At 41.4% G+C, this 14,886-nt stretch overlaps 2 protein-coding genes across 2 annotated transcripts; one reads left to right on the forward strand and one right to left on the reverse strand.

The window, feature by feature from the left end:
- The first annotated feature begins 492 nt into the window (after positions 1–492).
- On the forward strand, positions 493–12,061 carry sart3 (spliceosome associated factor 3, U4/U6 recycling protein). The gene is made up of 19 exons (XM_078250704.1): positions 493–704; positions 1,941–2,067; positions 2,165–2,269; positions 2,360–2,544; positions 2,790–2,895; positions 3,412–3,536; positions 3,652–3,807; positions 4,487–4,625; positions 4,784–4,891; positions 5,021–5,098; positions 5,243–5,301; positions 5,754–5,863; positions 5,980–6,092; positions 6,183–6,259; positions 6,346–6,517; positions 6,616–7,070; positions 7,508–7,660; positions 9,511–9,695; positions 9,794–12,061. Exons 1-19 carry the CDS (start codon positions 507–509, stop codon positions 9,984–9,986), a joined length of 2,844 nt encoding a protein of 947 aa, XP_078106830.1. The 5' UTR covers positions 493–506; the 3' UTR covers positions 9,987–12,061.
- On the reverse strand, positions 12,014–14,610 carry ficd (FIC domain protein adenylyltransferase). Its single transcript, XM_078250705.1, has 2 exons — positions 13,982–14,610; positions 12,014–13,639 (listed from the first exon to the last, which is right to left on the reverse strand). The coding sequence occupies exons 1-2, from the start codon at positions 14,250–14,252 to the stop codon at positions 12,558–12,560; spliced, it is 1,353 nt and encodes a 450-aa protein (XP_078106831.1). The 5' UTR covers positions 14,253–14,610; the 3' UTR covers positions 12,014–12,557.
- Positions 14,611–14,886: the final 276 nt, after the last annotated feature.

The raw sequence follows: 14,886 nt of genomic DNA on the forward strand, positions 1-14,886 counted from the left end.
GTAAACAGAATAGGGAAGCAATTTCCCACCTAGTTTAAATGTAAAATGTCCAATGGCGCTCTTGAATATTTAGATTTCATTATTCTATATGCCAAATTGTATATTCACAAAGAGAAAACTGAATTATTTACTTAAGTCACTCAGTTAGTTAAAAAACAAAAAAGTAAGATTTTGGAAACTATAGACCAATTGCTGTTTACAAACACAAAGTAGGCCTGCCTAGTTTTTTACCGAATAATCTGACTGTAGCCTAAATGCTTTTATTTGTGTGTAAACTACTCCTTTGTTTTTTATGTAACTTGTCCTTAATATTCTCACTTTATGTCCTTCATATATTTTTTGCATATACTATTTTTGATATATGTGTGCTAATGTTGTTAACCTGTATCCAGATATTGCATTTTGTCAATAAAACAAACAAACAATCGATACTCGCTTCACGGAAAACTCCGAAACCTCGGCCAGCACATAACATCACTTGTTACCAGGCAGACAGCTTTTCCAACATGGCAGCGTCAAGCAACGCAGAGCAAACGCAGTTGCAAGATATGGAGGAGGAAGATGCAGGGATGGAGGAGAGGGCTATGGAATCGGGCGACGAGCCGGAGGAGGGCATGAGAGAAGATAATTCAGACGAAGAAGAGGACGATTCTTCGGAAGACGAGAAAGAAAATGAAGCTGAGATCCAACGGTTGGAGGAGCAGGTAACGTTAATCAGCTAGCTAACACCCGAGCCAAGCTGAATTCACTAGCGTTAGCCAACGAGCTAATGAGAATGAATGGAAGGTAAACACAGTCAGTTACAATGAACCAGCAGCTTTAAAACTATGAGCTGCTCTGCCCTGCTGGGTTTTAATATAAACTAAATATGATACTTATGTTTGCTGCTGTTATGCAAAACAATTAAATAGGCGCGTAACGCGTTACGATACGACGTAATTCACGTAGCTAGCTAGCTGTCGTAATTAGCTGACCTGCTAAACTGCTACGCTAATGGCTTGTCTCGTGTCACACGCGCCTTTTTACTATCCCACTCCAGTGTGACATTAAGTTGGCTTTCAGTTTAGTTAGAAAGTACATGTGCAAATGTAAATACATATTGTTCTAACTTTATTGGGTATCACCCGTAGAAAGTGTTTAATATGTTGTATTGATAACGTCCCATAACACTTCATAATTTAATCTGTTGCAGTGATGACGTACAGTAGTAAATACCGTTAGTCTGTTTATAGCATTACTGCAGTATACTACACTCAGTTTCTTATCTACACGTTAGATAAAAGTATTACAAGTAATACAACAGCCCTGCAACCAGGGTACAAAATTAGTACTATCGACAAGACAAATGCTGGTAAAATACGCAAGTGGCTGCTCACCAGTCAAAAATAACAATTGTAATCTATCGAATGGCTGGTAAAATTTGAACATTCACTAGCTGTTTGGCTGGTGGACGAAAACCATTTATTTGGCACACTGCCTGCAAGAAATACCACATTCATGAAGGTGGTAGGAGGTGTTGAGTCAACTTTGTAGTTATTGGAGGCTGCAGTTTGTGGTGCTGTTGAATTATATTGCAGTGAGAATTATCCCTCACTGAAATAAATAGACAAAATACTCAAATCCCCTCTCGGTAAAGAAAACTACAGCCTCAAAGATTATCATCGAATTGAATCAGTATACTGCATTAGATTAGTGTTAGCTAGGTATACCTAAACTACTTAAGTACAAAGTACTGTATATATTGAATCCACTTTTTAGTGTATCATTAAACATGTTAGATAATGTCATCATTGAATCGGTGACATAAATAATATATGACATTTTCTTTGGCAGTGGTACTAAAGCACTGCTAAATAAATACAAAAGAAGCTTGAGGTAATTTGGATATGTTTAATTGTATTGTTCGTCTTTACCGCCCTTAAATCTGTGTGGTTTTTCAGCTGTCAATCAATGCTTTCGACTACAACTGCCACGTGGATCTCATCAAACTACTCAAGCAGGAGGGCGAACTTTCCCGTCTGCGAAAGGCAAGGCAGAAGATGAGTGAGCTTTTCCCACTCACTGAAGGTTGGTGCATGTCTGATACACTTTTGGGCTCCCAAGTAGTTGATAATAGCCCAGATCATTATTTGCAACTGAAACCACATTTCATTGAACCCTGCAGAGATCTGGCTAGATTGGCTCAAGGATGAGATCCGTCTGACTGAGGAGGAGCCAAACCGGGAGAAAGTATACGAACTTTTTGAGAAGGCTACAAAAGACTATATTTGTGAGTGCATCACACCATTGTTAACTGCCATTGATTTGACATTCAGTTATTTCATGATCTTAAAATTTAATCCTGTGACTTTATACCCAGGTCCAGATATCTGGCTTGAATATGCTCAGTATTCAATTGGTGGCATGGGCTCACCAGGTGGGATAGACAAGGTCAGATCCATCTTCGAGAGAGCGGTGACAGCGGTGGGACTTCACATGACCAAGGGACAGATGGTGTGGGAGGCGTACAGAGAGTTTGAGAATGTCATTCTGTCCACAGTACAGGTTTGTGTTTCCATCACCAGGATCTTACCAGTGGTCAGACATATGCTCTGATTTTATAGTGTAGTTGCAGGCGATATCAATCTGTCTCTGTCAGGTTAATAATGTCTCAAAGCATTTTTTTTAATAATAATCCACTCACTTAACTCAGAATAAATGCAAGTACTTTAAATGCTGAATTTATCTTTATGTTAGACTAAATGGGCCTTTGCTAAGTTTGACACATTTTCTCTGCTGTTTCCTCTTAGCCTCCCCCTGGCAGGATTCCCAGCCGTGAGGAGCAGGATCTGTTGAAAACTCAGCTTGATCGTATCCATACACTGTTTCGCCGCCAGCTGGCCATCCCCTTAATGGGTAAGCGTGACGCCTCTTCTGTCCAGACGGGCTGCTGTAAAACGGGCAGGATTCGATACAACCTGAAAATCTGTGAATTACCCCAACAATAAACATAACGCTGGTGTGGCACAGTTGTAATGTAGCTTTTGAAATGCCATACATACTGTATTTGGAAAGAGAACACTCCTCTCCAGGCCCTTTCAGTTTGTTGCAGGAGTGGGCGAGTGAGAGCCTGATGGTTTAGTATTATTGTGCAGTTTTTTTCTGTCTCAGCTGAATGGAGACCAGTGGCATTTCTGTAATGTTTTAATCCTTTTCTTATCTGAACATCTCACCTGTTGAATTATTCACTAAAGTACGAGACCGAGATTAGGCAGTATACATTAAAACATTTGCAAATGTACACATTTCTGCAATACACTTACTTCAAAGTTGTACTTCTCAATGTTACTCTTTTACATGGTGTATGTACTCTTACTGATAATTTTGAAAAATGCCTTTAAACTTTGAGAATTGCGCTCTGTTGCTCTGTAGACATGGAAGCCACCTATGCAGAGTATGAGGAGTGGTCTGAACATGGGGTGGCTGAGACAGTCATACATCAGTACAAAAAGGCTTTGCAGCAGTTGGCCAAGTGCAAATCTTTAGAAGAATCACTGGTAAGTGACATTCATTGATAATTTTGATTGTTACAGTCGTCCTTCTTTTTTATGTTTAAATAATACGCATAGTTTTTGCAGTGGGTAACATCTGCATGCTGTTGTCTTGCTGCAGATAGTAGCAGAGCCTCCTAAACTGGCAGAGTATCAGTCCTACATCGACTTTGAACTAAAGGAGGGCGACCCAGCACGGGTCCAGATCATCTTTGAGCGGACCCTGGCAGAGAACTGCCTGGTACCAGACATGTGGGCAAAATACACCACCTATCTTGTGAGTATTGGTTAGTGTTTGGCGTGGTGCTGTCCTTTAAGGACTCCCGGTCAGACTGTAATGTTTACTGTGTAGAGTTTGGACTCATTTCACATGGCATTTCCCCTTAGTCTGACTGCTCTTATTCAGCGCCTTAATTTGCCAAGTCCATCGTCAACAAGGGCAGCCAGGGCCTAACAGCTATGGTGAAACTGTTGCACTGAGCTTATCTTGATACATTACAGTGTTTTTTTTTCTTCCAACAAGTCCTTATGTAGTTTCTGACATTGTAAACACTAAACTTGAACAATAAACAGTGATACATTAGGTTCATAATCATTTTACTAATTGGAAAAGAGTACAATATTTCTCTTCTTTATTCTATAGGATTTAGTTGTGGCCACAGTATTGTTAAAGTAGCCGTGTCTTGTATGGAGAGTTTCTTCAACGTCTTGGTTTAAGTCTTCAGATCCCTATTTGAGTAAACGTGATTCTGTACGAATCCTATTTAAATGATAAAGGTTTGGCTGGTTTCCTCACTGTTTAGTAGCGTGTTTATTAATATACTTTAAAGTATTGAAGGAAAATGTGGGAGTGCAAGTGGAATGTCGGGAAACTAAAAATCTTCAGTAATACATTGTTCAGCTTGTTTTAAGATCATTCTAACCATTTTGTTATTTGTTCTCTCTGGACTCTACAGGATCGTCAGCTGAAGATCAAAGATTTGGTTCTCTCCTCTCATGAACGTGCCGTCAGGAACTGTCCCTGGACCATGGGTCTGTGGAAGAGCTACCTGCAAGCTCTGGAGAGGCATGGAGCTGACCATCACACTGTCTCAGGTAACAACTAGAGTGCAGCGAGGAGCTGTTCAGATGACGACTCTGCTGCTGTTTTCGTGCAGTTGTGTGTTTCTTATAAGGAAATACCCCAGACCCTTATTCTGGTAGATTTTAAATGTGGTTGGTCATATCATGTAGTTTCTTTCTTTTCCTCACAGATGTTTTTGAGAAGGCGCTGAATGCAGGTTTCATTCAGGCGACAGATTATGTGGAAATTTGGCAGGCACACCTTGACTACCTGAGGAGACGTGTGGATTTCAGCAAAGGTGAGAGCAGTTGTGTGTGTGTGTGTGTGTGTGTGTGTGTGTGTGTGTGTGTGTGTGTGTGTGTGAAACAGAATTTGTCTTTGTGTTTGGAACTATTGAGTTCACTCATTGTTTTTTTTTTTTTTGCAGAATCAAGTAAAGAGTTGGAGGAGCTACGAGGAGCTTTCTCTCGGTCTTTGGACTACATGAAACAAGATGTGGAAGAAAGTAGGTGGATTTGAGTCCAGCTTTATTTTTGTGGTATACTTAGTTAGGTTATTTAATTTATTACATGACACTGGACTTGTACTTTATATGATTCCATGTGACAACAAATGGATTGATATAATTCATTGTCTTGTGTCACTGTAGGATTTGGTGAAAGTGGCGATCCTTCTTGTATCATAATGCAGATCTGGGCAAGGATAGAGGTAAGCAGTGTTACTATGACAACCATTTTCAAAAGTTGAATTTCTGTTTTGTTGAATTGTGATTAACCCTGTGTTTAATCTTGACTTATTTTATGTATTGTCATGTTACTTTGTAGAAAAGACAAGTAGCTTGTTAATGTTAAACCTAGTAATAGTTAAGTGTGTACAACTACTCTATGAGGTACTCATTCTACCAAATGACCTTGCATAATGAGAGTACTACCTAAGGCCCATTGAGACACATGGCAAAGCACTACAGGACCAGTTACTAAACTATAGCATCACTTTACTTTCCTTAAAATGTGACCGTTGAAGTTGAATTATACTATGAAAGAGCTTTTTATGTCTTTTAAAGTTCTTTAACCTCACTGTCACATGGAATATGTAATAGTAATATGGAAACAGTCTGCACAAATAACATCTCATAACTTTATTTCTTTTCTCCCCATCAGGCCCTACACTGCAAGAACATCCAAAAAGCCAGAGAACTGTGGGACAGCATCATGACGAAAGGGAACGCTAAATATGCCAACATGTGGCTGGAGTACTATAACCTCGAAAGGTCTGTCAGTCAATGTCTGAGTAGGAAAAAAAAGAGGTTAATTAGTGTGAAGTGCTGATACCTTTTGTAGCCAAAACTTGTATACGGTGTTTGATTTTTGTTTACTTTATCCGTAGGTCTTATGGAGACCCCGTTCACTGTCGGAAAGCTCTCCACAGAGCAGTGCAGTGCACCACAGACTACCCTGAGCATGTGAGTGAAGTCCTGCTCACATTCGAGAGGGTGGAAGGTGAGTCCCACTTCAAAAAACACAACCTAAAAATAAAGAAGTTTTTCATGAATTACACTATGTCTCTGTATTTTGCATCCTCCCCTACAGGTTCTCTGGAGGACTGGGACGTGGCAGTGCAGAAGACCGAGACCCGGCTGAACCGGATTAATGAGCAACGAGCAAAGGTAGGAGCACATATCAGCGTTGTACTGGACAGGCGTATCATTTAGCTGCTTTTGGCTAATGTTACCACGTTCTGCACATCTGCTAGGTGGCTGAGAAAGAAGCCAACCTGGCTCACCAAGAGGAAGAGAAAGCTGACCAGCGGCGGAGGACCAAGGTAGACAAGAAGGCTCAGAGGAAGGTCCAGAAGGGATCTCGAGTTGGGGAGAAGAGGAAAGCAGAGCAGGATGATTATCAAGATGAGTGGAATGATAACTCTGGTAAACAAAGATAATTTGTATGATAAACCTTTTTTAATTTTTAAGCAAAACCTACACTTTTCAGAAATTGTTTCCTAATTGTTCTCCCCCTCTGATAGAACAAGCGCCTAAAAAGCACAGAGGAAATGGGGACCAAACCACAGAAGAGTACATGGAGACCGAGACAGGACTCTTTGGGAGGAACGCTCGCCCTGGCTATAAGCCTCCTCCACCCGGCAATAAAAGAGCCCAGCAGGGAGCTGCAGCCGACGAACAGCGGAGTGATGACAAGCAAGAGCTTCGCAACGATAACAGCAGCGTATTCATCAGCAACCTGGCATACACCCTGAAGGAGCCAGAGGCAAAGCTCAGGACCCAGTTTGAGACCTGTGGTCCCATCAAACAGGTTCGCCCCGTCTTCGGCAACAAAGGGACCTTCAAAGGCTACGGCTATGTACAGTTTGAATCCCCAGTGTCTGTCCCTGAAGCCCTAAAGCTGGACCGACGGGAGGTGGAGGGCAGGCCCATGTTTGTGTCACCTTGTGTTGACAAAAACAAAAATCCTGACTTTAAGGTAAATATGAACACAAGTAGACATGTTTGTTTTTATTATAACCAGAGTATATGCAAGTCTTAAAGTCTTAAAAATCTTTGAAAAAAGGCTTTAGAAGGTATTAAATCTTAAATTTAATTTACAAATTCTGAACTTAAATGAATTGGTCTATCCATCTATCCTTTTTATACTGCTTATCTAGGTCGCATTCATTTAATTATATCCTTAGGAATTATTGTATAGATCTGGGAGGTGAAAAAGTGTAAGTAATATTCAATAATTTTAGGTCATAATGTTTGGACTGGTTTCCCATCATAGTTTGGCCGGTATGAATGTAAAACAGGTGTTGAATTACATTCTGTGGTATTAAAATAGTCTTAAAATGTCATATTAACTTGGTGAACCCTGCAGAAGCAGGGCAGTGCAGTAGTGACCACTTCACATTAATTTCCCCGTAGGTGTTTAAATACAACACATCCATAGAGAAACAAAAAATCTTTATCTCTGGGCTGCCATTCACGTGCACTAAAGAGCAACTGGAGGAAATCTGCAAAAGTCATGGCACCATCAAAGATATTCGTCTGGTCACGTATCGCTCAGGAAAACCCAAGGTAAGCCATGAAGAGGTAGTCTGGCTATCACCAGATCACTCTTTTACGATTGAACATTAGTCTGGGGAGTCTGCGCTGTATTTTCTACTGCACAAGAGGCGTGATCAACGGGCATAGTTCAGATGCCTCTGTATCATCAACAGGTTGCTGCCATGGAGTGCTGCGCTTCGGTCGCCGCTATGTTGAATGTACAAACAAAAAGCTGCTTGGTCGCTTCTCTATCGTCATCGTGTTAAACCCGCCAATAGCGCGCCAGGTGGATAAGCTAGTTTGTGATTGGTTCACGCAAAATTGTAACGGAAGCAGGATAAATAAACGTACTAGACCTGTTCGAGTCGTGATTCACTCGGATCTTTAACCCGAGTCTTTAAATTGAATCACGAGTCTCTAGTATCATTAACCCGGTTCAGTTGAGTCCTACTACAATTCAATCTAAAATGATAACCGCCCCACACACAAACCTCTTGCAACATTAGCTTATACCATGCTAGCCATGCCGTCTTAGCTGCAAAAAGCTTAATAACTTACAATTTCGTAGGCAACCGCAACTCCACAAGTCAACTCAAGGGCCTGAGTGAGCAGAGAGACAGTCCCGACCCGCAGACTCAGAGCTGGAAGCTCACAGACCATGGGATTCACTCGAGAACTCACGAGTCAACGAGGGCTCGTGAGTTGTCGGGTGATTCATGAGTTGTCGGGTGATTCATGAGTTGTCGGGTGATTCATGAGTTCTCGGTGATTCATGAGTTCTCGCGCGAATCAGCTGGCTATATGAGTGGATCTGATTCAGACGAGCGAGTGAAGTCTCTCCTCGAGCTCAGGGTAAAGCAAATCCACAACAAAAGCCATTCTTTCACTTCTGACAAACATTACAACTCGGCTCGGCTGGCTCGGCTCGCAGACAACTCATGAGTTGCCGACAACTCACGAGTCCTCTGACTCGTGAGTTGTTGATGACTCGTGAGTTCTCGCGGGAGTCAGTCATCCCACGATTCATCCGGCTACGTTGTTATGAGACGAGCGAGCATAGCGAGCGAGTGAAGTCTCTCCTCGAGCTCAGGGTAAAGCAAATCAACAACAAAAGCCATTCTTTCACTTCTGAAATAACATACAATGTTCTGCACGTAGCCTAGCTAGGCCTACTGTAGGTTTGGTGTATAAATGTAATATGTTAAAATGCAATTAGGGCGAGCAGACAGTCCGTAAGCTCACTTTGCCGACAACTCGTGTTTTTTTTTGTTTTTTTTTTGTCTTCAAAAAACTTTATTATTCAAGTACAGACACACACACACACATTGAAAACATTAAATGCATGCATACATACATACATACATCGGGATGGCTTTCTTATTTGTCATCCTATTAAAGTTTCTAAATATAATTTCATGTCATTTTTAAATGAATATTCGGTTTTCTTTCAGACCATTTACATTCATGGATATAACGTTTTCCAAATAAAATTAAAAGATTCTAAATGAAAACATTGCATTTTATCCACATCAAAAGCTCACCTTGGATGTAGCATACAATACTGACTCAAGTGACTCGCACAACCCAGATCAGTTTAGTGAGTGACTCAGAATAACCCGAATCCTTAAAAGGAATTGAGTTTGCCAGGCCTAAAACGTACAGGTTTTCAGCCTGAGCTGCAGGGCGAAATCAAATCGCCGGCAGATCGGGCTGGGTATCCCCAGTCTAATGAAGAGGAGGACCGTGTCCAGATGTTTGGCTAAAACTGGTCATCCTGATTAAGCTAATGATTACCACCTTTGACCATGCAGATGCTGAGCAAAGTCAAGGTATAGAGTCAGCTGTTGATGTTTTAACCCTCTCTTGCTGTGGTTCTGCAGGGTCTGGCATATGTTGAGTTTGCAGATGAAGCCCAGGCATCTCAGGCAGTTCTGAAAATGGACGGCATGACTATAGAGGACAACAAAATCTGTGTTGCTATAAGTAACCCTCCTCGCAGAAATATGATGGATAAACCTGGTTCCAACAGGCCCACGGACATGATGCCTCGCCAGGTCTTTGGATCGTAAGTTTTCTGACTCATTTCTCTTTCATGCCAACCGAAATGTTCTGAAAGTCTGCCATTCTCTGATGTGTAACTATACTGTTTTTTTGTTTTCCCAGGAGAGGCAGAGGACGCACCCAGCTCTCATTACTCCCTCGCTCCCTGCACCGACAAAGTGGGCCTGGAAGCAAAGTCGAGAACGGGACTGCGGCTGAGCAAGTTCCAGCAACAGCTAGCACAGTAGTGAATGCAGCCGGAGAGACGAAACCTTTGTCAAATTCAGACTTTGCCAGGATGCTTCTCAGCAAGTGAGAAGATGGAGAGAGAATTATGACCGTCTTCACACTGAAAGCCGTCTTGTGTCCTTAAAAATCAGTGTTAGTGATTTTTCTGTAATTAGTTACCCGACTTCCCTTTAATCTCAGTCCTGTTCTCATCATCCGTTCTGCGAGATTTGCCTTAATCGCTGAGCTCCTGCTCTCCATGGGAAAGCCTTTTTGCTCAAGACTTTTCACCAGTGTGACAGATAGTTTTCGTTTAGTTTGTTGAAGGTGGTTGGCCGGCTATTTTATAAAGAAAAGTGTATCATATTTGTGTGTAAATATACTGTATCTAAAATTGTATGCCTCATGTTGCAAAGTGTCTTCTTTTGTTGTATAATGTGAAAGGAATCTGAGAGAATCGTATGGGAGTGTATTTTTTTTTTCAAAACAGCCAAACTTGTGAATGTTGTTTAAAAAGGTTATATGCAAAAGTTCATATGTGGTGTAATATAGATGGGGTGTATGTGTGTGTGTGTGTGTGTGTACAGAAGTTGGATGTGCTACAGTGATTAAAAGACATTCTCCAGATATTTTTAGGATAGCTAGGATTTTTGTTGTGTAAATAATTTTAACCTATGAGGACAAAATTAACAAGGCTAGCAATGTCCTTTTTCTGACTGTATAGTAAATTAATTCATTATTTTGACATAAAACCATCTGTGAGTTACCATCTGCTACTAATCATAAATATCATGATGCTATAGAGTGTCTGTTAAGTTAGTATTAGTTAATTGGCTTTATCTTGGCATGAGGGCATGTTCTTACAGTATGAAAACTGCCCTAATATCATGTCACACTAACGCTTGATAACGCTTATATTTACTGAACTGCTCCAAGTATACTTTCTCATGATTTCTCTGTTTTCGTACATCACTTTTAATGTTCATGGTTCACTTGTCTGTTCATGGTAAAAACATCCATCATCAAATCACTTATGTTGTTTTAGATATCAGTCTGATTTATGTGCTATGGGCTGAAAGAGAGATTAGGAGGGAAATGAACCATACTCCCTTCACCTTGTGAAACTCAAGGAGTGCGCATGTAAGCAAGGTGTTAATGATGCTGAAGAAATCTTTGGCTGCTTTGGTGGCTGCGTGCCCAACAGTCTAGCTCGCAATGATTTGTTAATCGACAAAATTAATTGGCAACTATTTTGATAATTATTTAAGTCAAAATTATATTTCTTATCTGTTTCCAGTGTCAGATGTAAGAATTATTCTTTTTTTACATTTTACAATTGTTGAATAGAATGTATTTGGGTTTTAGACTATTGACAGGACAAAATACATTTGATGACTCCTGGAAATTGTGACGAGCATTTTACAGTTTTCTCAAGTTTTGTTGACCAAGCAATTAAGAAAATAATCACCAGATTTATCCATAAATAGAAGAGTTGATAGACTACCCTGAGGGTTGATCCTAGCCTCTGAATAAACTTGGTATGATATGAGATGAGCCACACATGGCTGACAGCTCTTAAGCATTCTGGGTAAAGAGGCTATTGATGTCATCTACACATACTGTATTTAGGTCTGCAGCTCTTATTAAAACAAACAAAGAGAATCTATGCGTTTTTTCATTTCTGTTATGACCATCGACTCTTCTTGTTTGGATATTAACAATTCTGTTCGTGTACATAAGTATGCTAATTCAAAAAGGTCACCGTAGTTTGTAATTAATATAAATCAAAGTTTTTGAAACAGATGGAATACAAGCTATATGTATTGCTCTCACCACTGTGGCCTAATCTAAAAAACAAAAAAAATCTAAATATGTTCTTATGTTAAATAGGTTCTAGAGTCACCTTCCTTTTTATGTCCAGTACTAAAGGTGGTATGTGTGCATTGCTGTTTTGCATAATTTCTATAGTCAATGTTTTGAATTTGGTATAGAGGTAAATAATAAATGGAGTTTTCTTGTGTTCTATCACAGTATTTATTTACCTGATTGTTTCATTATCTACCACTTCCTACCCTGTGTTTTTGGGTTCTGTAAAAAAAGAAAAAAAGTCATGTATTTTTTTTCTGGCCTAAAACTTGTTTTAATAAAGTCATGTAAATCATCTTTGATCCCAGTATGTCACGTTCAGCTTCTAAAACATTTTACAACTTGAAGACATAATGAAAGTTAATAGAACACTTATTTTAAAATAAATAATGAAAGTGCTGAAAAATCACCTTTAACCCAAAGATAGATAATTAACAAACAGTAAATGTTCACACTACACATCCACACTGAAGCATCTCAATTCAAACGACATAATAAAGCTTTTTTCCCCTCTTCACATCACCAATAATCAAACTTCAGACTGTATTCTAACGGGCATGGAAATTCATTAACACTCGGATGGAAAAATGGTTACAAACTTAAAGTGGGAAAAGGTTTCAAGCAAACCTAAATGGCAAAATCTAATTTCAATTCAACATCCTGCAACAGTTTCAAATAATTCAGCAGGTCTACAACCCAAACTGAAGCAAGGGTGTGATACTGGTGGGGTATAGCCAGGACAAGGCAATTGAACACATAATAAGAGCTTTTAGATTCTCTCCCTGTCTTCAGCTCAGTTGTGAATTGGGATGGTCTGTTTGCAGTCGGGACAGGCGTGGTCCTGACTGGCTCCCGGCAGCCCCACAGCGTGCTCTGTGGTTGAAATCAACAATGTGTCTAATGTCATCTCTGTACATTTGGCTATAAAGCGAATGAAGGGACGCACATCACCCTCATTGGCTGTGTCTAGAGCTGCATAATACTCAGCCCTTTGTTCTTTGCGAATAGTGATCGGTGGGTATCGCGCTTGCATGAGAACAAGATTCATGAGCAACCGGGATGTGCGTCCATTGCCGTCTACAAATGGGTGCACATACACCAGTTTGTAGTGGGCGAGAGCTGCATACTCCACAGGGTGCATCTGCAGGGCCTCCTCAGAGTTGAGCCACTGAACCAGCTCCTGCATGTGTCTCTGCAGGTCCCGAGGGTGTGGGGGGATGTGATGGCCCACAAACACCTGGCTGGTGCGCAGTCTCCCTCCCTCCACAGGGTCCACGTAGCCGAGCACCCGCCGGTGAATCTCCAGAATGTCACTGACAGTCATGGTTCCTGATCTGGACAACAGTGTGGTGTTGATGTACTTCATGGCTGCATCCACTCCGATCGCCTCGTTCTGCTCCTGCAGGCTCTTCCCGGCGACGGCATAACGCGTCTCGATGATGTAACGGATCTCAGACAGAGTGAGCGTGCTGCCTTCAATGGCAACCGTGTGGTAGATGTGGTGGTAGTAGGTTTCCTCCATCACCCGGCGGAGTGCAGAGTTGCCTTTAGGAATGGACATAAGCCGCCGCACTTTACTGTCAATGATACCAAAATAACGTTGGTCAATCTCTTCCACCAAGGGAAGAGTTCGGTCCCGGCTGACCAGAGCTTTCTCATTACACGGTGAGATGGCCAAGGCCTTAGTGTAGAGGTGGTCTGCCTGGACAACATCTTTCTCCTCCTCCAGAATGGTCCCCAGCTCTGTTAGGGCATCCACATAGTCTGGATTCATGCTGAGTGCATGCACCAGCAGCTTGTGAGCCTTCTCCCTCTTCCCCAGTTTCTTCATCTCCAGAGCCAGCTGCAGTGCTGCCTTGGCCTCTAGCTCCATTTCTACAATCACAACACAATGGACACATGTGAAACAGTATAGAGGTAATAAATACAGCATGTACAGGGCTGGACAATATGAAAATACACATATGATATGATATCAAGATCCTTATTCCAGCAATGATTATTATATAACTATATAAAATTAACTGTATTTTACACTGAATTACAATGCTCTGTATTTTGACAAATCTATAGAATGAAAATATATGGGAAATGAATGGAGGGAAATCCTCATGTGGTCCATTTATGCTGTACTATACATCTAATCTTGTCGTTGACATATGGTATTGAGTAGGACTGTGAATGAGTACATGCATCGCTTATTGCTTGTAAAGTTACCTTTGCTAGGCTTGGACCTCAGAGGCAGCAGATCAAGAGCAGTAAAGGGGACAGTGAGGCTGGTAGACTGCACAGCTGGAGGCTGCTGAGAGCTTCCCCACAGGTGGCAGCGGAGCTGAGCGAAGCCCTTCAGGGCGGCGCAGCAATGGTCCTCCACCCCCACCAGGGGCATCAGGACGGCCACCAGAGAGCCGAGGAGGACACACAGCAAAGGGCCCCATCCTCCGAGGAAACGGCCGCTGGTGTAACGACACACCGTCACAGCAGCCATGATGATCCTCGATTAAACCCTCCATATTCTAGTGATACGGTTCCCCATGTATATCCACCTCAGCTAGGAGAGCCGAAGGGCGGCTGAAAGCAGAGAAAACACGGTCAACATTACAGCATGCCTTGTACCAACACTGTCGAGGAAATTCAGCTCAGTCACCTAACTTTAACAGCTCGTAAATTAGCTAACGTTAGCGAGGTCAACTTAGCTCCCTGTCGCGTTTATGTGACTCCAAAATAAAACTCCAAAACATCGACAAAGTTAAATTAACGATTAGTCGGCGTCAGTAGTTGAACACAAAATAGCATGCGAAATATACACATCATCGACTTCCTCGGTTTTGAACGTGTGAACATCGTGGGATGTCATTGGTCAAAACTATAATGAAGGGTGGTGTCGATTGGCTGAAAACGCAGCAAAACAACAAGTGGGTCGTAACGGTCTCTGATTGGGTAAAAAGAAACTGCTTCTCTGCCCTAACTTTAGCCTTTCAGGCAACACTTACTCCAACGCAGTACGTCCATGGATGTATATATAACGAACGAGTACATCAATGAGTACACACCAGCGTATTTGCCCATCTAGAAAAGCATCCAAAACATCCATAATTTTGGGTACAATTATATGCAATACA

The sequence above is a fragment of the Sander vitreus genome, chromosome 5 (assembly GCF_031162955.1).
Source record: "Sander vitreus isolate 19-12246 chromosome 5, sanVit1, whole genome shotgun sequence".
NCBI classification, from domain to species: Eukaryota; Metazoa; Chordata; class Actinopteri; order Perciformes; family Percidae; genus Sander; species Sander vitreus.

Bases quoted from the DNA above. Each gene is read 5' to 3' on its own strand.
- sart3 (XM_078250704.1), top strand. From the start codon at position 507: ATGGCAGCGTCAAGCAACGCAGAGCAAACGCAGTTGCAAGATATGGAG. The intron at 5,864-5,979 runs GTCTGTCAGTCA...CTTTATCCGTAG, and splicing joins GAGTACTATAACCTCGAAAG to GTCTTATGGAGACCCCGTTC. The intron at 7,661-9,510 runs GTAAGCCATGAA...GTGGTTCTGCAG, and splicing joins ATCGCTCAGGAAAACCCAAG to GGTCTGGCATATGTTGAGTT.
- ficd (XM_078250705.1), bottom strand. From the start codon at position 14,252: ATGGCTGCTGTGACGGTGTGTCGTTACACCAGCGGCCGTTTCCTCGGA. The intron at 13,640-13,981 runs GTAACTTTACAA...TTGTGATTGTAG, and splicing joins GAGGTCCAAGCCTAGCAAAG to AAATGGAGCTAGAGGCCAAG.